Here is a 22,947-nt window from a genome sequence, read left to right on the forward strand (position 1 = left end):
GGCTCGAGCATATCCTTCTAAACGGATCCTTCCACTTTTGGGGGCCTGCCGGGCTCCAAATTGCCCTGGCTCTGCCCAAAAGTGGGGCCGAAGGGCAGTTACGGGTCCGTTTGTGACCCGGCAGGGCCCCAGGGGCCCATCACTGAACCCGAAGGCTCTATAAATCCTTCTGAACCGACTCTTCCGCTTTTTGGCCCTGCCGGCCCCAAACTGTCCCTGGCTAGGCCCGAAGGGGCCCAGGGGGGGGGACCGCCCCCGGCTCCCCCTTGGATACGTCCCTGCTATGATGTAAGTTATAGGAGGCTAAGTATCGATAACAAATATGCATGCAGCGCTGGATAAAGTATAGTCTAATCGCATTCGATGTTTTTATCACAAAAAATGGCCCGCGAGCTATCCCGAAACGGAGCTACCGCACATCTCCGCCCAAATAAGGAGTGGGCTGTCATCATCCGCCCGTAACTGTCGATCCATATCGGAAGAGAACGCCGAGTTTAGACCGGACCTGGACATATCGATCCTCATCCGGCCAAATTGCCTCAGCCTCGTTAACCGTCAATTAAGAGGATAATAACCAGTAATGCCTCGGTACCGTCAATAACAATCGATTAGCTCGCCCGATGTAATACAGCTAACACGATCCGATGCTCATAATTCATCATTCAGTGGCTAGAGTACGGCGGGAGAAAGTGATATCCCGAGATAGTGACCACCTCTCATGGAAAATATATGGGTACCGACTTATTGACTGCCGATCGGGATACCATTAAAAATGCGCAAGTGGGCTGTTAAAGCCTAAAGGCTAGTTTTAGGGCCTCGGCTAAAGGCACAAAATGCACAAAAAAATGGTCATTACCAGTTGCTTAAAACCCTAGAACGCCTAGGGGGGGGGGGGTTGTATCAACCCCCCCCCCCCCTGAGGTTTTTTCGAAGTGCACGCTAAACGGCTTGTCGTAGCGGGCTGAAATTTTCAATACCCTCTGGGGCAACCTTTGCGCATCTTTTGCCGAAAAAAATTGATCGGGTCATGTCAGGTCACGGAGTTATGACGTCATAAGAGGTACAGCCTCCGGCCGGATTTTCACAAACTGAGTGCCAACGCCCGAGGTTTCCTGCCGGTGGTACGGACATCGGTTGATGGATCGTGATGAAACTTCCCATGCATGTTGGGGCAAGTATTGGCTATCATATGGTATAAGAAATTTGACCGGGTCAGGTCAGGTCACGGAGCTATGACGTCACAAGAGGAACAGCGTCCGGTACTATTTTTGAAAAGCGCTCGAACCACTATTTTGCTAATTCTTGTCACCTCAATGGGAATATGCAGCAATATTAGCTTCTATAGGGAGCAAATGGACCTCCCAAATCCAAAAATACAATCAGATTTCAAAAATTTAAATTTTGATTTTTCGAATTTCTGCCGCCGACTGTGACCTTGCCGACTTCCGGCGCTCCCAACGCGCCATTTTTAGAGCTAGGGAAACGAAATACATACCAAACGATAGAGAATTGATCAAGGAACACGATAGTGAAGGTTTCAAGTCGATATCTCCCACCGTTTTGCCGCAATAGCCGCCGAAAGTTGAAAAAAGTCTATTTTTCCGAAAATTTGACCTTTGACCGGTCAAAAGTAGGTCAAATGTTGACCTAGGACCAAAAAATATACCACCAATCGCGAGATCTCGTTGAGAGCAATCCGTTGTTTTTTTTCCGCTAAGCTCTACGACCTTCCGTTTCGAAACGCCAGGGGGGGGGGGGGTCGTAACAACCCCCCCCCCCCCTGGTCGTTCGTGTTATGAGAAATGGCCTGGTCGTGCGAGGGTTAAAGCGTATTATAATCTGAGGGATATAAATGTTTCGTATCTGCTCTTTTCCTGCCCTACAGCATTCGTCAACGACTGAGCAAAACTGATAAATTCTTGAGGCATGTGTACAGCTTTTAGGTAGTTTGTCGATGGGAAACTAAGCGCGTAAAATAGCACGGCTTTAACAAAACTTTTTTTTGCATTTCAAGGTTGTAGAAGTGAGCCATCTTTCCATGGCAACTTGCCACTTGGTAAATTTATTTAAAATGTCTTACAACTATATTCATTTCTACTTTGCAGAATATAATACTCCTGCCATGAGCTCTTCCAGAGACGACTTCAAGTACAGCTTCCAGAAGCCGAAGTCATTTCTTATCGAGGACATCTTAGGCAAGGGAGATTCGGTAAGCTTTACAGCATGTACTTTTAGCTCCAATTTGATGCATTTGTAGTAGCTTTGATGTTTGAATTATTGTAGCTCTTTATACATGGCCTTGCTTGATATACGCATAAAGATATTAACAGCATAACAAATTCCTTCAAACATTAGGAGCCTTCCAGATGAGCCGGTTTGAGTGAATCGTTTCTTCTGTTGCTTTTTAGACATAAGTCCAAAGTCTGATATAATATAGGTAGGCTTTATTCATTCAACCATCATTTGCTGCCCGATCATTGTTTTGATTAGCTCCCCTATGAAATTTGTCGCATTAGAGTTTGGGCGACAGACGACAGTCTTCGCTCCTCCACCTGGCCTGTCGCATTAAGTCTTTATAGATATCATAGATATCATAGCTCATATGTCGTCGCTCGTGACTCCCATTCTGACCCTTTCCCGAGAGTATGAGTAAAACTCTGACCCGTCCCCGGCAGTATTAGTGGGACTCGAGTGACTTCCACTCTGGCCTGCCCCCCCCCCCCCTGACTCCCGCTCGTCCCCCCAGTGTGAGTCGGACTCGGAGGCGGCCGAGTCACGGTACTCGGAGCGGCGCCCCCCGACCGATGACGCCGCCGCCCCGCTGTCGCTCTTCCCGCCGGCGATGAGCGCCGGAATGGCCGCCGCCGCCGCCGCCGCGGCGTATCTGCCGCACTACCTGCACAAACCCGAGTCGACCGGCGCCGCCGGATTCTTGTTCTCCGGACCGCCCGGCTTTTCAGCAGGTATGCTGGATGCCAGTCGGTATATACGTGACAGCTTAGCCGACACGACATTTGTGGGACTGTTCGACTCTTTATCAGTCATGCAGATGTTGCACAGTGAGACGAAGCGTTATACTTTAACCCTCGCCCGCACATGGGGGGGGGGGGGGTGGTTGCCACCCCCCCCCCCAGGCAGTCTTTCTGCCCTGCACTCCACATTTTTAGAGCTAGAAGGCTGATTTTTCGTATAGCTGCTCGTCTATCCTTTCTTGATGTCCACTGAAAATGTCAAGTTTCTGTGATTTTTGGTTTCGGAGATATGACCTTGTTTTTCAGGTCATGTCATGACCCAAATGGCCAATTCTCAACATCTTGCGTTTGCCATGGGCCTTGTGAGCTTTTGACACCCTGATTTCGGCCTTTTTTGCCAGTCTTACCTCCCACCTATCATGGAACGTGTTGTTCGACGATGTACAGGGGTCAAGGTCAGGGTCAAGGTCAACCTAGGTCATCTAAGATAATTGCGTTTTAGGCAAGCTGAATTTACTTTTTGTGAAGTTTTTTGACTGCGTTTTTGGTAAAAGCTTCTCAGATCATGATTTCATGTTATATGGACCCAAAAACAATCGGTTGACACATCAGTATACACACAGACACACACAGACATACAAACACATATAATTGACCTTGACCTAACTTGACCTGAAATGACCTCAGCAGCAAAATTCTGGTCGGATAGTGTGACAAAGAGGTTCTAGCTGGCTTGGCACCAGAAAACAGCATCGTCATCGGTATTTGATAAGCAGCGCACTTGATATCCAACGGTGACCCAAAACAGCAACATTTTTTAGTTTGACCTGACCTGGAAGGTCAATGACTGACCTGAGAAGATAAAACTGGGTATCATTGGATTCGTCTCCTCCCAAAGAATCTTTTTGGTCTTTACTGCTAAGCTCTATCTCCAACAGGAACGAAATGGCGCGGGGGGGTGGCAACCACCCCCCCCCCCCATGTGCGTTCTAGGATGGGAAAATGGCATGTGCGGGCGAGGGTTAAGGAGCTCAGCCTAAGCTACCGTTTTAACATAATCGCAGATTTATTTTTACCATGATTCAAACGAAAAGCGTAAGAGCACAATCGATATGTTATTCATTTTGACTTCTCTTCGGTTTTACATGAATGACAGTGTGTTTTTCTACCGCCCGGCAGGTCTGCCGTTCTCCACCTACTTTTCCACGGACGTGGGCCGCGTCTGCCGCCGCCGGAAGGCCCGCACCGTGTTCTCTGACCAGCAACTCAGTGGGCTCGAGCTGCGGTTCAAGTCGCAACGCTACCTGAGCACGCCTGAGCGAGTGGAGCTCGCCTCGGCGCTGAGCCTCACCGAGACACAGGTGAGTCTCAGTGAGATGACACAGGTGAGACTCAGTGAGACACAGGTCAGTCTCAGTGAGACACAGGTCAGCCTAACTGAGACACAGGTTAGTCTACCTGAGACACAGGCTAGTCTCAGTGAGAGACAGGTCAGCCTCACTGAGACACAGGTAGTGAGACACAGGTGAACTCCTCACTGAGACAAAGATTAGTTCCACCGAAACAAAGCTCAGTTTCCTGATACACAGGTCATCCCCACAGAGACCCAGGTAAGTCACACTAAGCTGAGACACAGGTCAGTCTCGCCAAGACACAAGTCAGCCTCAAGGAGACATGGGTCAGCCTCTCCGAGACACAGATGGGTCCCACCAAGACACAGACCAATCTCACTTAAACACAGGTCAGCATCACAGCAGCCACTAGGAGTTGGGACACAGCATACAAAATGTCAGACTCATTTGGTCGGTGCATTTCCAGTCGGTTGGTGGACTTTGTCATAAAAAACTGCCAGACGTAACGTTATATAAGCTGACAATGCTGTTTTCTCCCGTTACAGGTGAAGACGTGGTTCCAGAACCGGCGGATGAAGTACAAAAAGCAGCTGAGGCGGTCGGACGACAAGCCACCGTCCCTGGACCACGCCGAGTCCCAGCTCAACCTTTGTGCGTGGTCGTTTCTCATCATTTACCATTATCCTACCTGGTACACTATGATGAATGACTGAAATTCATCATATGATGAGATGAATTACTGAAATAAATGAATAAGTAAACCTAATAAAGAACTGAATATATTTTGAAATGTTGATTGAAGACGGAGTAACGGTGATGATATGCTTCCTTCTAAGCGTTGTCTTTGTTAGCGTGGTGACCCTTTGTCGTGTTGCAGACCTGGGCCGGGAGGGCTCTCCCTCGGAGCTCCTCCCCTCAGCCGGAGGAGGAGGAGGAGAGGAGGAAGAGGAGGACCGAGAAGAGGACAGCGAGGGCGACATCGATGTCACAGAGGACTGTCACCCAGTGTTCCGCTGATGACGCTCCCCAGCTGCGCCGCACACGTGCAATATTGATGGTGAAATTGTGTAAATACGGAATGCTTGGTGCTCTTCCTAAGAGCGTAACCAAAGAATTGGTGAGTGATTAGCTTAGCTATTGGAGGCTTGTATTGCATTGTTGTTGTGGTTCACATGAAACAGGCGGTTCTTAGAAAGCAAGAACTCTGCGTGCGATTTTGTGTTCGTTTATTTCTATCGTTGACTCATTGCTCTGTGAAGAAGAGCGTTGAATGCTCCATGTCCAGAGTGTGGACCATCATTCTCCACATTTCCAAATGCGCTCGTGGGCCGGACGGTGTTATATGTACTAGTGCTCAGCAGGCAATGGCTGCTCTCAATGATTATTTTTTGCATGACGTTTTGCTATATGACGACGTTTTGTTGTTGACGCTTCATTTTTTTATTAGCATGACGCTTTTTTATATGCTGGCATAAGCCAGCATATAGAAAAAGGTGCACGATTTGAACTGGAGAAAGAACTGGAGAAGCATTTTTGATTGTAAAACGAGTTCAGATAGAGCAAACTACGCATCAAAGTTTAAGTATTGGTTGATGCATCGAATATCGCGTACGGCGTACGGTGATGTCCGTTGTGGAAGGCATCCTTCTAACATAAAAAGCCCCAATATGTTTGATATTGGGAGTAAAGGTCGCCAAAAAAAGAATAAAGCCTATTTTATACAGGTGTAACGCCATTCTCAATACTCTCTTGATTCGTGCTACACTAGCGCTTGTGATGCACCCTCTAGTCTCCGATTGATAGTCGATGAGTTAGAAGTGTCAGTTTGATCACACCCGTACAATATAAGGAGGGGATTTCTACGGGACTCGTTTACGCGCTCATTTGTGAATGATTCATGTGGTGTGTATGGTGCGATATGATAATATTGTAATACGTTTTGCTCGAAAGGCCAACAGCCTGCAGTTTATTTAAGCGAAGTTATTCGTGCAATGTTGGTACTGTGAAACGAATGAAAGCTGAATAAATCAAACGGATTTAACTGCTTTTCTTGCACAATATTTGTTACGCACAATCCTCAAACGAAGGAACCATTAGCGAACACAATAATTAAACCTGGCAGTGCTTACCTACTCTTGATTATGTAAAGAAGAAAATGGCTAAAAATCAAAGAAAAATGTTTCAAGAGGATCATCAACATCATATCTAACTATCCCATCATAAAGCACAATAACACTACATGCTGTGAGTCATCGATGTTTTTTGTTGCATTTTGCAATTTTCCACTTTCATTTTCACTTTTCAGCCTCCATAAATGGGTATGAAAATGGTATCCTGATTATGATAAATACCACCTGTTGGTCTCTGCCGGATACATCCGGGTCCCTCCGGTCGGCGCGCTTCGGAACCGTCACCGGCGCGTCACTCTCGTCACGTCTGCGTCACGGCCGCCAGCCGTCACAGCCGTCACAAAGGGCGGCCCTGACAGGCGCACTGTTCCACGGACTACAGTCAGCTCGAGCTTCGGAAATAAAGTGCAGCACTATTCAGTGCGAACGTGCACCAACGCCGAAATTCAAGCGTTTTATTAGACTGAGAGTGATCCTGACTGCATTCCTGGAAGTTCCATAAAATATTTCGCGAATGATGTTCATAAATTGTAGCTTAGGATATTTACTTTTCTTGTGAAGGTAATTCACTACACATCGACATTATGGCACCCCATCGCTGTGACATTTCACCTTTGCTCCGTTTTGCCGCTGCTCTCCCTAATCCCCTGCCCTCTGCCGTCACTCCGTCGCCCGCGGCGCCGCCGGGCCTGCCGCCGCCGCCGCGGACGGATTTCGAGCCGGTCAATTGTCGCCAGCTCGGCACATTTCGTCGCGACAGCCGCTTCTCAGATCTTTATCAGCCCATTGGCCGGCACTTTGCGCCACTCGCCGGCGGCGGCGCGCTTCAATAGGCGCTGATTGGCGATCACAGCTGCCGTTATTGAATTGGTTAGCGCGCCTAACGTCTGGATCAGGTTAAGCAGGCAGCCGGCGGCGGCGACGACGAGGTCCGGGAGGACAGAGCACGGGTAGGGCAGAGGGTGAGAGGGCACGCCTCGGCACGGCCCGCCGGGGGGAGGGGACCGGCGGACAGGGAGGGGAGAGGACACCTGACAGCAGCAGAGAGCGGCTCGACCACAATGGCAGCCGGTCGAATTTCACGCGCCCCCCGGCCGTGTCACGTGCCGTGCGCGGCGGGGCGGCCGGCACCGCGCCGACGCCGACCAGTGGCTATTAGCGACGACTTAGAGCTAATAACGCCAGTCGCCGAGCAGATCAGCAGCGACAACGCATCGCAGCAAATGTGATTAGTTGTTGGTGTTGGCTGCCCGGAGACAAATTAGACGCCCAGCCGGCGCGGCGCCGCTCATTCAGCGCCGTTATAGAGGTGGAGTGGAGGGGCAGGACGGGATGAAAAGTGCTCGGCTAATAGCAATCAAACGGCTATTTGAAGGATAAAACATATGTCTGGCATAGATGATGAGGTAGGGTGACGATGAAGCAGTTGGGTGATGAAAGACGAAATTAGATTTGTGGATGTTTCTTTTTACTTATCCTGCTGATGCGCGAGACAAAATATGTAGCACGTATGAACTATGAAGTGCAGATTTTATTACATGACAGTCTTTGAAAGAAGACACAAGCGATGTTTGAAATGATTCGTATCGGCTTGACTGAAAGAGGCAATAGCTGTTTTTTATCATACGTAATGAAAGTGTAGCAAAATGTGAACAGCTGAAGTGATTAGGCACACATTTCGACAGCAGAATGCCGTCGAACCAAACTTAATAGTTGTATGGTAGCTTGCTACATTGCAAGTTTGAACAATAAAAGAAAAACTATCATTTCACCTAAAAAAAATGACTGGTGAGGGTGCTACCTTGTTTTTTTTTTGTTGGGTTAGGACCTTTCGGTCCAATAAGACCATTTCAGAGCCGGGAGGATGATAGGATATAGGGGGAGACATTGGTCTGGGCAGGCACCCTAGTGAGTCGCCGGGGCTGAACCCGTCCAGAGGACAGGCCACCCAGCCCCAAGGCACTCACTGCACCCGGCTACGGGGTGCGCTCCCTCGGGAGCAGCGGTGCCGCTCCAAGGGAGCAGCCCGCATGAGATAAAGTTGCCTGTCCAGCCCGGAGGAGGGTTGCGGCGTGGAGGAGAAGGATTTCAGTATCCTGAGGATAGAAGCACGGAACGGTGTGCTACCTTGAATCGCCACCTCTCTTTAAAGGTAGTGTGCCAGCTTTCTTGGACCGTATGGAGTTAATGGCCCAGATAAGGAGAACCGGATTTTTAGAACTTATCCATACCTTCAAAACTCATGGAAACGTCTTAAATTCTTCAAATTTTGAGTACCCCAGTGCGAAATTCGCCCCGACGGGTTGTCGGTCGTACCCCAACCACATTTCACACCACTATGAACAATAAATGCACACACTGAAATCGCTATTACCGATATGCTCATCCAATCAAGTTTCGATAAACCCGTTCATCATCAGCTCCTGCGGTTTCGAACACGCCTGTTATGGTGCGGTAGACCACGCCCAAAGCCAGGGCCCCGGTAACGTGAGGTAGCCGAGTCAGGGCAGCGTGCGCTGACCCAAGCCGGAGCCGCGCGTCCTCCCGGTGTCATGTGATAGCCCGGGGCTGCCCGCGGGGATGCGGTAGACCGCGCCCAAAGCTGCGGCCCCGGCTTGGGTCAGCGCAGGCTGCCCCGACTCGGCTACCTCACGTTACCGGGGCCCTGGCTTTGGGCGCGGCTTCTGCTCATACTTTGTGGTGCGGTGGCGGTGCGTCGGGCTGCGCGCTCTGACTTCGGCCAAGAAAAATGCGTCAGCTGATCATTGTCATTTCTGCCACTTGCGTGTGGAGAAATGGGGTCATAACTTATAAGACGGCTTTTTCATATCAATTATTTTACATAAAATCATATATCAAACCATAAATAATGTTCGACAACCAAATAAAAGAAACAATACCAATACGGGCTTACAGTTTAAGGCTCGACATTGTGTTGTCTACGATTAGACAGCTGATAACTCATTCCCGTACGTCGTATGGTCGTAACACTATAATGACCTTTGCTTATTGTCACAAGTGCGCCGCATTCGCGATTGTTGCCCGACGCCTGTTTGCAGGTGAGCCCACTACAGTTGTTATACATATCTAAAAACCGATAAACTTTTAGGCGAAAAAGGCACTATTCCAGGCCCATTTTTGATTTTTTTTTTGCGATATTAGGTAAAAACAGAAGCTTCTTATCCTAGGAAAAATAAAATGGGAAATCTTTCAAAGGTGGCACACTACCTTTAAATGACCCGCCATCGCTCCCTTCGAGTGCCCCGTCATCACGTCAGCTCGGGACTGGGCCTCTCTGGCACCCAGGATCTGTCAGGGCCTCTGCATGCTGAGTGCCAGGAAATGAGGAACGGCGGCACCAAACGCGTGGTACAGCAGCGACGGTGGTGCTGGCTTCACTCCACTAGCACCAGTGGTGTTGGTGACGCCGCTGTTAGTGTTTGTCGGGAGTGCTCCCCTTGGTGATACGGTCGTGCCTCGTAAACTGACAGTTCTGATCCACTCCCGCCTCCCGCCCGGCGCGGCCGTCAGTCACGTGACCAGTGGTAGTCACGTGACCTCTGCGGGGACCGAGTCTCTGAAAGGTCGTCCGCCCCCGTCCGCCGCACGGCCCGCGGGAGCAGAGCGGTATGTGGGAGCAGGCATCGGGAAAATCCCTTTTGAAAGGATTGCATTCCCAATCCACATTCCTAGTGCCGAAGTGGATTGCATTCCTCCCCGCAATCCCCTTTTTTCACTTGGATTGTGATCAAATCCGCAATCCTTTTTTGCAATCCTGTTGTATCATTATGTGCACTAGTGGATCTGGGGGAGGGAGGGGGGCATAGGGCCGTGCCTCCATCTTCAAATCACCCATTTCTAGTACCTAGCCTTGCGAGTAATTCCTATCTAAGGCACAGGTATTTTATGGGAAATATTTTTTGCCTCAAACACCCTCACATTTAAACCTCTACCCAACCAGTGTTTTATATTTTTAAAACTCGCCCTCAAATACGTAATTTTCCCCTTCCTATGTAGTTCATCAGCGTATATTATTTTGAGCGTTTAAATTAAAAGCGTTTAAATTATTTCAAGTTTCGATGTAAAGCCCTTGATAGCAAAGTACATTAAGCCGATGTAGCCGATCTCATAATTTTCAATCGCAACAAACCATTTCAAAGCACTAATCAAACACAATCCGGATTGGATTGCAAAAATTGGAAATATGATGCAATCCAATCCGCAATCAAATCCTGTTTTTTTGGAATGGATTTCAAATCCAGGTGCAATCCACCAAAAAGGAATGCAATCAGGATTTTGCAATCCTGCAATCACAATCCTACCGATACCTGTGTGGGAGGCAATGTCACCGTGCTCAGACCGGCATAGTAGTCTATCGTACACTGTGATGATGCGTGACACTGGTTAAATACCACGGAAAACGAGCACTGAGTCAAGCAATGAGCTGTCAGTTGGATCCGTGCTCATTTTCCCATGAATACGGAAAGATAAGCCAATTAGCATAAACCTGTGTTTTGAGTGTTCAAGAATCAAAAAAGCTAGTCGCTTGGCGGCAAAGACACCTCCGAAATTGAGATAGGCCGGTGTAGAGTGCGGACACGTGGCTAAATGTCACTCGGCGGGGCCGATGACCCGGAGATGTGACCTTCATTCGCCAGTCACAAAAGGTGTGAACTGTAAATTGTGATTCCACTGAAGGTTCCCGGGATGTGTTGTCAAAGGGAGCAAACTTGTCACAAAGTTGCTAACTGACGAGCAGAATGGAGCAGTCCAAATTCATGTCCATTTTCACCACATAAGTAGCGAAATTAAGATGTTATGGATTGCACTATGATTGCCATAGCATGCCTACTTTTTCAGTTCAAGTGAAAAACATGCACAAATATTCCAGAACCCATGGGCTGGAACAAAGCTACCTTGTCATGACGGCGCCTTCTACCTAAGTGATGAATGGACGGATGACAACAGCCGGACAACGCGGAAATATTTGTATGCTAGACATGTCGACAAAGGATTTCCGAACTCCAAAGCGAATTATAAGATTTATAATGATATTTCAATGCATAGGTATAGGAGCTGCCTTTAACAGAAAACGAGGTACAGAATACCGGCAACCTGCAAGCAAGGGCGGATCCAGGGTCAGCTGAAAGGGGGGAGGGCAAATGCTCATTAGGGTTTTCGCTAGGATAGGGCCCGCGGAACCTAACCTACCCCCAAATCCTATTTTCTCCCCGGATTTCGGCCACTTTATTTTGTAAAGCTGCAAAAAATAAATTTCTTAAGAAAAATAAAAATCACGTATCACTGACCATCAAGGCCGGGGGGGGGGAGGGAGGACCAGCCTGGCTGCGCCCGTGCAAATACCAATCTGTGACATCATCCTAAGCCCTGCCCAACCGAACATCAAGTAGCACCTTTTTTTAAACCCACGCCGGGGCTGGGGAGGTGTTCGGACACCCCATTGCGGTCTTTTGCGGATATCTAAAAAACGGCGGCCGTATTTGGCACACCTGTCAATGCATCTTTTCCGCACATGTCATGAACATTTCAGACCCAGGTCGCTAAAGGTCCAGTCACTACGTCACTTCAAGACACCTCACCTCAGAAAAACTTGAATGTTCGTCATAGCTACACCGACTGAATGATTGTCTTGAAACTTTCAGCGGCTGGTACGAGTAGCAGTATGTACCTATAAAATGTTTATCTCGGAGTTTTGATATCGGTGACTTACGGTCAGGTCAATTTTGCGCCCTCTCCTTTTTGAGTAAATAGGAGAAAATCGAAAGGCGGCTCTTTTGGACGAACGTCATTCCAAACACTCAAACATCGGGTTGCAGTTAAAATAGACAGCTAAATCGAAAAATTGCAACCATGACCCCTCCATTTCCCTGGGGTCATCTTAGGTCATCAAAGGCCCCCAGCAGTTTTTGACAATAACTTTTTTATGGAGACATGCTAGAGGAATGAAAACACATTCGATGTGTTCAGGTCGACAATGCGGATCTACTGATATGCAAAATGACCCGTTCCGATCAGGTCACTACCTTGACCCAAGGTCAAATTTTCAAAATACCTTTTAAGTCCAAATCATAGTTCATTCGAGCCATCTCGACGAGAGATCTCGACGTTTCTTGAGACACTCAAAAGTGATTAAAAAAAACACTGTTCGTAAAGGCAGCTATTTTCAATTTTTGCCTCTGGCGGCTAAACCGTTGACCTGAGGTCAAATCTGAGCACTGTCTTTAGAAAAAGCGTTGAAAGGGCTATCGAATGCGTTTCTCTGCGGCGCTGCAGCAGCTCTATTGGTTCTTGAGTTATGCGCCGGAGTTTCGAAATGTGTTGACAAACATAGGCAAGATTTTTCTTTTGATGTTCTCTGGTGACCAGACCTTTGACCAGACTTTAAAAAATGACTGCTTTCGTCTTGATTTTCGACCCCCCCCCCCCCCCAACGGGCCTCGTTCGGCAGACCCCAACGGGGCGCGGGTTACAAGAAGTAATCTTGGTATTTTTTCTTTTTAATGGGATGCAAGGTGAAAATTGAAAATGTCCTTTATCTTTATTTGACCGATGCGAGAAAGTTTTAAATGTTGTATCAGCGAGGAAATGCTTTTTTGTTGTTAAGTTCATAAAACTGCTTTCCAACTGACCCGAATTTGATTTTAGTAAAAATCATGCAACTCACTTTTGTGTGCCCTTTTGGCTGTGTTTGCAAGTATACGGATTTTGAAATACAAACTTGACATGACAATCGACCAGTTGACGCATTCTGTGACGTCAAACCAGCACTCTTCTTAGGACTAGAATGTCCCGACACACCACATGAACGTCATCCGAACCAGCCCACGCTGACAGCTCTCCTTTTTATGCGGCGCCCTGCCGACACTCGCCCCCAGTCTCCCCGTTTGGCTCGTCCCGGCAAGCGGTGTCATCTGTAAGAACCGTGGGCTTCATAAACTGTCGCGCAAGATACAAGGTCTGGAAGACCAGACAGTTTCGAGTGAGCAGACTCAAGTCGATTGCATTTCGGTAGCTGGCAGGCGGTCTCATAACCTAACAGGTAAGTAGTTCAGAAGAAATGCGACTCATGTGTTGTCGTATCGTCAAACTAATTCAAACCTACGCATATCTGGTCAAAATATCCAATATTTGACCTTTCTCTGGGAGCTGGTTGACGTTGAATACCGACATATCGCTGTCAGTGTCTCACATCAGAATCGATCGCTTGCATCATCTGTAATATTGCCGATGACGTCACCACTGTCCTGTCGCTCCAGTTGTGCGTCAGTGGAGACTGAGTTCTGTGTCAGCCGGGCGCTGCTGCTGTGTTCTACCGTCAGCGGTGGTCAGCGCTGGTCAGCGGTGCGTTTCATATTGGGAGGCCCTCTGTGGCAGTGGCAGTCACGGACAGAACCTGACAGCCAGTGGGTGGGCGCCGGTCGACACCGCCCGCGCCTATATAAGGTCGTCGGCGCTCGGGGCCGCGAGTTGACCACAGCTGCAGGCCTCATGCTGTCTCTCCACCTTCTGACCGTGTGCGCCGCCGTCGCAGCCGCGGGTGAGCTAGGGCAGGGAAGGTCAGGTCAGGTCAGGTCAGGTCACCGTGTAGCGGTGAAAAGTTCTCAGGGAGACAATGGTTGCTAGCAGACGCCTTGATTTGTAAAGAACATCAATCTAATCAATGTTTGATGCTGTTCAGCATTCGCAATAAATTCTATGAATCGTCTAAGAAACAAGTTGCATGTGAAGTGAAAGAGAACATCTTTAAACCTAACAACATATATTGTAATTATATGGCATGAGAAGTATCAACCATACAGCAATCATACCCTGAGCAATGAGCATCCATTTACTGACACCCCCATTACAGCGGCGCTACCGGTGGACCCCAAGACCGTCGAGCAGCCTCCTCCTCCGCCGCCGTCCACCACCTCTGCTCCCTCCAAAGAGGACTCGGGTCAGCTGAAGCCCGACTTCGGGTTCGAGATCAAGTCGCGCCAGTCTCAGTCGGGCACCACCAGCGGCGGTGCGTCGGTATCGTCGACGGGCTCGTCGCAGGGCGCGGTGACGGGCGCGCTGAGCCTGGCCACAGAGGGGTACAAGCTGGACCTCAGCGCCGTGGGTAACAGCGGCGTGTCGGGGAGTGGCGTGTCCATCGGCGACAGTGGCTTCCGGCAGAAGACGCAGACCAACTCCGGTGAGCGGGGAGTGGGAAGGAGCTCATATGGAAAGGAATAGAGGATGGGGTGACGAATAGCTGCGGTAAGATTTTGGATAAAGTGCAGAAGGGAGTAAAAGTAGAGCGGGATAATGTTTGGGATGGGAAGAAATGGGGAAAAGGGTAGGAAGCAGCACCAAAATAGTGCTGACAGTTGACTGGAGGAACCAACGAGAATTGAATCCATGTAACAATCCATGTGAAGGGTGGCAAGAAAAAGAACACATACACACACACACACACACGGAGTTTATTGGCATAGTACATGAGGTACATCGAGTACGTATCACGGAGAGTTGGCGCAAAAGCCATGGGCTTATCTCGAGGCGCCAAATCTCGACCTCTTCACTATCTCCAGTATCACTACCACTACCGCCGCCGCCGTGTCTCGGATTGTCTCGCGCAGCCAGCCGCCCCCACGCGTGCCCAGCGACGGGCGCGGGCCCACCCGGCTCAGCGAACAGAATAGAACTGGAAGGGCTGGGGCATGAGATGGACATGAGTTGGTGCTGATTGTCTCCATTGTGAAATAACTTGAAGTGCTGAAATCATTTGGCGAAGAAGTATAGTATATATTGTGTTCTGTTGTTAGTATGTGTTATACGACCTCTAGCAAACCTACTTCTTCGTTTTATCGGATCGTCTAATCCATCGATGAAAGAGCCGTTAACCCTCTAACTGTGCGGACCTCCCCAGAGGCCGGCTCGAAGGGCACGAAGCGCGCCCAGGTGGTGACCGGTACCAAGGGCCAGTCCATCTCCAAGGGTAACGCCGGTACCGTGCAGAAGGCGGGCGCCAACGTTGGCTTCCAGGGCGCCCAGGCAGTCCGCTTCACACAGCCGGGCCAGGGCCACGAGATCGCTGTCAGTGTCGACAAGAAGGCCGGCGCCTCCTCCTCCAGCGGTCACCAGAGCGCCACCAGGGGCTCCGGATCGATCGGCGTCGAGAACGTCGGCGGCACCGAGCTGCGCCGCGTCAACCCAGGTGAGATCCTGCGTCCAGCCCCGGTGAGAAGTTGGTAAGGAATTGCGTTAGTCTGATGTCAATGCCACGTCAGCGCTACTTGGGTTATACAGCAGGTGCTGCGTGGGGAGTCCATTCCTTTGTCATGTGCTTGACACGTTAAATGGACTAGCAGGAAGTTCATTTCTATTTCATAAGAAAGGCCTCTTGTTGCAATATATGTCTTCTAATTGAAAAGCTTGTGTTGCCCAGGGTCAAGTTAACAGAAGCTGATATCGCCATGTATCGTTTTATCACTAACCATTAGCGGCTGACCGTCTCTCCTCCCGTCCCCGGCAGCACGCGATCCCACAGACCCGGACGACAGCCTCTCGAGCGACTCGCAGCTGCGGCAGACCGGCAAGACGACCGGCACCTCCTCGCTCACGGCCAGCGGCTCCACGCAGGGCGGTGGCGGCGCCAGGTTCAACCTCTGGTCACCAACCTTCAACAACTCGAGGGACTTCGCCGGCAACACCAACGTGGCAGGCAACGGCATCGCCAGCGGCAACGGCTTCTTCGTGCAGGGCGTGCAGGCCAACACAGGTAAACGGCGGGCAACACAGGCTACCACAGATAAACTGTGGGCAGGCCGACAAAGGTAAACGGCGGGCGGCAGGACGATACAGATAAACGGCGGTCAGCTCGAAAACGGGGAAATGTAGTGGAAGTCAGGCCAACAGGTAAACGACGGGCAACTCGAAAACGAGGAAACGAAGGGGAAGGCAGGGTAACTTAGGCGAACGGTGGAGCTTGAGGTCGGGAAACGACGAAAACATAGCATTGGGGAAACGGAGGGAGAAGTCGAGGCTGCATAACCAAGGGGTCAGTGAAAGATGGTGGTCAAGAACGCCGTGTGTATCTAAATTGTTTGTTGGGAACGCATAAAAGCACAGATAGTCCGGCCGAAATGTGGATAAAAGCGGGGGAAAGCTTGACTTTTTCGTAGTAAAGTTCACTGACATCGAAGCTCGGTACAGTTCATGCTCAAAGTAAAGAAGGTAGGTAAAGTTTTTTATGACAGCTCAAGATAGCTCGAGACTATAGGAAGATGCTGTTGTGCTTAAAGGGGCAGTATCACCATTTTGATGAAATTTGACATTGCATAGGCCCCACCTTTCTGGTCCGGGAACTGAAGACCGATCCTCGAAGCTCCACACCGTTATCCCGCTATCGCCGCTCAAAGTACGAAAGGTGTACCACACTTTGAATCGTGCTTCACTATCTTCACTGTTGAAATGTTTGCGCCGTTTTGAATTGACCGCCAGTAATAAAACTTTTACCCTGGTCATTTCATCAAATTTTATAAAGCCAAAACGTTTTTCGCACTTATTCATCACCGTTAAATTCATTAAATAGTCGTAGGCAATTTCCGCTGTTTCCTTCGGATTCTAGCGGCTCAACAAAGGAATTCCTCCAGCTTGAATCACAATCTCCCTCCAATGTATGACGTTTATCACGTGATTGTCACGTGATATTTCCTCCCATTGTCAATTGTCACGTCCAATAGTCACTCCCTCCAATTGTCACGTTATATTTTTATAGGCAATACCTAAGGCTACCTCTCCCTAAGGACAACTCAATCAGAAGAACGACCGCGTAAGCGTAGCGTCAATAATGTATTAGCTGCGCCAGTTCTGTAGTAATTTTGCATGCTTCCAAACTGGCGGCCATGCTTGTATAGTGGTGGATCGCTCATGAAAATGAATCATGAAAATGAAATGTGGTTGCAATATTTTTCACCGAGTTCGGTCCTCAAACGATGTTTTTCTGATTCAGAAAAATAAGAAATGCTAGTAAAAAAAAAATCAGCTCGATACATGGATTTTTTTTTCGATGATACTGAGTTACAATAACACTGCTTACGTATTCTGCCCTGTTACAAAGAGAGAACTGGAATCGATTGTCAGGCTTTAACTGAGCTCAGTTCGCCTGTAATGAAATGTAAAATAGTTCACTCCTCTCATGCACGATTACCCTGCTTCAATAAGCAAGTGACCTTGACCTACTTTTTGTGCCGGTCTCGCCCTTGGCGGCATATAACGCAAATAATATCCAGTTTTCAAGTATCTTTTTGCTGTATTGTTTGTGGAAGAATAGAGTAGAATTTTTTATTGGATGGTTCAGTACGCTGAGTATTTTTGTTTCAAAAGCTTGTAGCATGGTGTTATAAGCTCAATACTTCTAACGTATGCAATGGCCCTCTCAGCCTGTTAACCCGCGAGTTGCTGGGGGGGGGGGGGGGCGTTAAACGCCCCCACTTTTTCGCCGGGCCATAGCATTAAAACGGCGCGCCGCAGGCGCGCTAAATTTTGGGTACCTGTAGGGAATTGATTGAAGTTTATTGTGACAAAGTTTCAAAAAAATCGGTTGGAAAATTTTTGAGATATCGAGGTTTTAGTGACGTCATGATTTCTGAGTTTTCGACCAAAAACGGCACATGTTCAAAAAATCATATAAAATCACCAAATAGACATACAGACATGCCGTAAATGCCATTAGACTGCCAATACCATGAACAATCAAATGGCTATCTTCGATTATTGATTATCGTTCCGCATTTTCCAAAATCTTGAACTGAATCTTGGCAATTTCTCGTGACTACTTCACGACCATGATACATGCATTTCTTAAATTGAACTTTTTAGCCAAACACGTACACATATGATAAAATGAATGTCACCATCGTGTTGTACGCCCAAAATTACCCATAAAACATGTGTCACAGGCTGCGAATATCAGTTTTAATTTTCGGGGATATGTGCCTACCCGGTTGACCTGACCTTGACCCTGACCTATGCTTGACTGACCCCTACATGGAGCGGACACTCTTGTAGGCTTTATATGATGGATTGTGCACCGGCTTGACAGAGTTTGTGACGAGAGGCGCCCATTGCGAAGTCCTGAAGTCCATGCTACTGAAAGCCCGATTTCAGGTGTTTGACCTGACCTTGACCCGACCTGTGACCTCAAAATTCAACTTTAAAGTACTCATCTGAAGCGTCTCGTCGCGCTCTTTCGTTTGCCGCCTCGTGCGTTTCGCTGGTTCTCGAGTTATCGGCTGGGGGCGTTTAACGCCCCCCCCCCCCCAGCAAACGGTGGGTGGCGAAATACCCCAGCAACTGCCGGGTTAATAACATGGATTTGAACTTGAAGTTCGACGTGTCGCCGATAGGTGGCAGAGGACGGTCCTCTCCCACTTAGCCCGGTTTTTCTAAATTGGTCGAACTCGAACTACACTTGCTAGTGCCCTTCATGAGTCTCCATATAAGGCAATAACACAAGCGAAGACACTTCAGACAACGCGTGAGAAAGCCAGCAAAAATTGCATTCCACAACTCACTTTTGTGGGAAACACAGAACAGATCAGCCAGGTCAAAGCATTTAGAATGTTATGCTGATATCCTCACGACGAAACCTCTCAAACGCTTTTAACGGAAATGGGGCTTAAGTACCTAACTACTCGGATAGACCGATCTCTGTCGGATCCACCAGTTCCCTGAGAGGATATCTGTCTGACATACTGTTTCCCTCTCGGCTGTATGTAGAGGATATTTCTCTGGCCCACTGTTTCCCTCTCGGCTGTAGAGGATATTTCTCTGGCCCACTGTTTCCCTCTCGGCTGTAGAGGATGTCTCTCTGGCCCACTGTTTCCCTCTCCGCTGCTCTCTGTCCGTGTGACCCACCACTTGCTGTCCCTGTTCCAGAGCTGGTGTCCACGAAGGACGGTCTGAAGGTGAAGACGGGTACCCGCGGCGCCGGAACCACCGGAGGTAACGCAGGTCTCATCGAGAAGGCCGGCGCCAATGGCAAGGCCACAGATGTGGCGATCATCACGCTGGCCGACGGCTCCAAGCAGGTACAGCTGGTCAACAGCCAGAAGACGACGGCGTCCACCAGCAGCGGCCTGGCCGCCTCCTCCAAGGGCGACGGCAGGTTCAGGGTCGACGACAAGCGCGAGACCGAGGTCCGCGTCAAGCCCGTCGACCTCAACTCGGAGGCGCTGAAGGTGCCGTCGGCGCCGCAGCCCGAGGAGGGCTCCAAATACATCGACCAGTACATCCCCAGCGACCCGAAGTCGGGGCCCAGCCCCCAGCCGAAACCTGACCCCCAGCCAAAACCTGAACCTGAACCCGAACCCAAGCCAGAGCCGGAGCCGGAACCTGAACCCGAGCCCGAGCCGGAGCCGGAGCCTAAACCAGATCCTTCGCCTAAGGGTGGGTACGATAAGAAGGCGTGATGGTAGTCAAAAGCTGCTTGTCCGATTCAAGACTTGCCAGGCGCCATGTTGGACAACCTGCCGGGCGTGTCAGGGAGGGTGACCTGTGCTGAGACATTGGGTCACGTGACTGAGTGCCATTTCGCAACAGGGTGTAGGCGTATCTCGCGTCCTTTGAAAACAAATATGCTGAGGAGGGTGCTGGTGGGAGTGACACTCCAAGCCTGGTCATAGCTAGCATATTTGCTCTGCTGTTCGCCGCTAATGAATGATGTGCAAATACATTATATTTTGTAAGGTCATGCGTCAAAAAGAGGCAACGATGTGATTGTGAACGAACAAATTCAGGACAGGTGTAAGCGAAATACATATGTTATAATATATCGTTGTTGTACACTAGTGCAACAGCAACATGCATGACAATATTTTAGTACAAGATTTTTCGGAAAAGTTGTTTTGAAAGAGTTGGCTTTGTCCTGACTGTTTTGCTGAGTCAGCGAATCAAAGGCGTTGACGATGATGGCCAACAATAACTTTGCAAAAAAAAAAAAATTGTCGCGACTCACGGAATAAGGATATTGATACCAATACTTTTGTTGTAAATAATTTTCCGCGTCCAATGATAGACCTATTGTTCGACTGCAAAGGTCAAAGTGTATGTCTGGCAATAAGCTTTGATGACCTCTGGTAACCTGGATTTATTGCGTGTAACGTACGATGTAAACAAATGTAAATAAGGTGGATGTTTGGAAAATAACATAAATTTTGTACCGAACAAGGATCCAGAATAAGAACATATTGATACCGGTAGAGAAGGCTCTATTAATCATGCAGGTACATGAGTATGTCATGGCATTAACCCTCGCCCGCACATGCCATTTTCCCATCCTAGAACGCACATGGGGGGGGGGGTGGTTGCCACCCCCCGCGCCATTTCGTTCCTGTTGGAGATAGAGCTTAGCGGTAAAGACCAAAAAGATTCTTTGGGAAGAGACGAATCCAATGATACCCAGTTTTACCTTCTCAGGTCAGTCATTGACCTTCCAGGTCAGGTCAAACTAAAAAATGTTGCTGTTTTGGGTCACCGTTGGATATCAAGTGCGCTGCTTATAAAATACCGATGACGATGCTGTTTTCTGGTGCCAAGCCAGCTAGAACCTCTTTGTCACACTACCCGACCAGATTTTTGCTGCTGAGGTCATTTCAGGTCAAGTTAGGTCAAGGTCAATTATATGTGTTTGTATGTCTGTGTGTGCCTGTGTGTATACTGATGTGTGCACCGATTGTTTTTGGGTCCATATTACATGAAATCATGATCTGAGAAGCTTTTACCAAAAATGCAGTCAAAAAACTTCACAAAAAGTAAATTCAGCTTGCCTAAAACGCAATTATCTTACATGACCTAGGTTGACCTTGACCCTGACCTTGACCCCTGTACATCGTCGAACAACATGTTCCATGATAGGTGGGAGGTAAGACTGGCAAAAAAGGCCGAAATCAGGGTGTCAAAAGCTCACAAGGCCCATGGCAAACGCAAGATGTTGAGAATTGGCCATTTGGGTCATGACATGACCTGAAAAACAAGGTCATATCTCCGAAACCAAAAATCACAGAAACTTGAAATTTTCAGTGGACATCCAGAAAGGATAGAGGAGCAGCTATACGAAAAATCAGCCTTCTAGCTCCAAAAATGTTGAGTGCAGAGCAGAAAGACTACCTGGGGGGGGGTGGCAACCACCCCCCCCCATGTGCGGGCGAGGGTTAACCTCGAGAGAGAATAACGCATAAGGTGACGCACTGAGGTTTTTTTGTTGTATGCCTAAAACACTATTCGTTAGAATGGTATTTTCGCATTTGAAAAGCAAACCTAAGCTGTCGGACAGTTTTGCAAATGCTGTCTAAGATCAGAAGAAAAATGCAAAATATTTCATTTGCAGAAACATTTGCCTGAGAAAAGAAAATGTCCGATCAACAAACGGCCACTTCCGGCTAAAAAATGACCTGGACTGTGACCTGACCCGACCTGGCTTAAATCCATAAACACAGATGATGTCTTTATGCATTTAGGCCAGGTCGGGTCAGGTAAGGTCAGGTCAACCTGTAGGGTCCTGCCGGGTATTCGTAGTAAGTGTCAACCGCCTCTGACAGCTTCATAACATGTAACGAAGGCACCAAAACTACTTCGTAAATGTTCAAATGATTGCTTAATTCGAATTCAGCTAAAAAAAAAACTAGGCTAGAAATACGTAAGACTCGAAAAACTTAACCGAGGTCATCATAGGTCAATGCCCTGACCTGACCTCCTGGTGGCCTTGACATCCACCCTAATGCATGGGAGCAACATCAACTCACATATTTGAACGCTTGAAACCACGAAAAGACTGCAAGCAAACGCGCGGCTAATGCGAGCCGACATACGCCGAATCGCGATTCCGGCCAAACATGGTCTCGGAAAATAGGTTACAGGTCAAAGGTCATTTGGGGCAGGGTCATGAAGCTTTCAGGGTGGGTGTAAAATTGATCAATGCGATGGTACTAAAAAATTCGTTGCGATCGGCCACTTTTTGCCCATTGTGCCGGCGAGAGTTAACCCGCGCGGGGCTGGGGGGGGGGTAAATTTTACCCCCCCTCGCGAATTTTTGCGATATCTCAAAAACGGCGGCGCGCAGCGCCGCTAAACTTTCAGTACCTTTTCTTACATCAATTTGACACATTCCCTGAAAATTTGAGCGAAATCCGTCGGAAATTTTTTGAGAAATTGACGTTTTAGTGACGTCATGTTCGCCATTTTCGCCTCAAAAACGGCAAAAGTTCAAACGCCGCTAACATCTTCATTTTTAAAGGAATCAAGACGTAACAAAAAAGGTTATACGTAATTTTACTTTGTCTATCAAATGGCTATCTCGGTTTTTTGAAAATTTTGGATTTTGGCCTAAATTTTTTTCAAAAAACTGACTTTTTTGGGAAAATCATTATAAAATCCAAAATTTTGAGTCTATCGAAAAAAACCGGAATATATGTCAGAGAAGCGTTCTATGTGCACCTACATACCAAA

General features: G+C 48.5%; 2 protein-coding genes across 2 annotated transcripts; both read left to right on the plus strand.

The window, feature by feature from the left end:
* Nucleotides 1-2,109: 2,109 nt before the first annotated feature.
* LOC122379727 (brain-specific homeobox protein homolog) lies at nucleotides 2,110-4,953 on the plus strand (the record flags this gene model as incomplete). The annotated part of the gene is made up of 4 exons (XM_043362132.1): nucleotides 2,110-2,209; nucleotides 2,747-2,963; nucleotides 4,152-4,333; nucleotides 4,870-4,953. Coding segments are annotated over exons 1-4 (570 nt in total), but the record flags the coding sequence as incomplete, so codon positions are not given.
* Nucleotides 4,954-13,351: 8,398 nt separating this feature from the next.
* Nucleotides 13,352-20,342, plus strand: LOC122379730 (uncharacterized PE-PGRS family protein PE_PGRS54-like). The gene is made up of 6 exons (XM_043362135.1): nucleotides 13,352-13,513; nucleotides 13,731-14,011; nucleotides 14,324-14,650; nucleotides 15,368-15,655; nucleotides 15,974-16,219; nucleotides 19,381-20,342. The coding sequence occupies exons 2-6, from the start codon at nucleotides 13,963-13,965 to the stop codon at nucleotides 19,911-19,913; spliced, it is 1,443 nt and encodes a 480-aa protein (XP_043218070.1). The 5' UTR covers nucleotides 13,352-13,513; nucleotides 13,731-13,962; the 3' UTR covers nucleotides 19,914-20,342.
* The last annotated feature ends 2,605 nt before the right edge of the window (nucleotides 20,343-22,947 follow it).

The sequence above is a fragment of the Amphibalanus amphitrite genome, unplaced genomic scaffold, assembly GCF_019059575.1.
Source record: "Amphibalanus amphitrite isolate SeventyFive unplaced genomic scaffold, NRLGWU_Aamphi_draft 000083F_arrow, whole genome shotgun sequence".
NCBI classification, from domain to species: domain Eukaryota; kingdom Metazoa; phylum Arthropoda; class Thecostraca; order Balanomorpha; family Balanidae; genus Amphibalanus; species Amphibalanus amphitrite.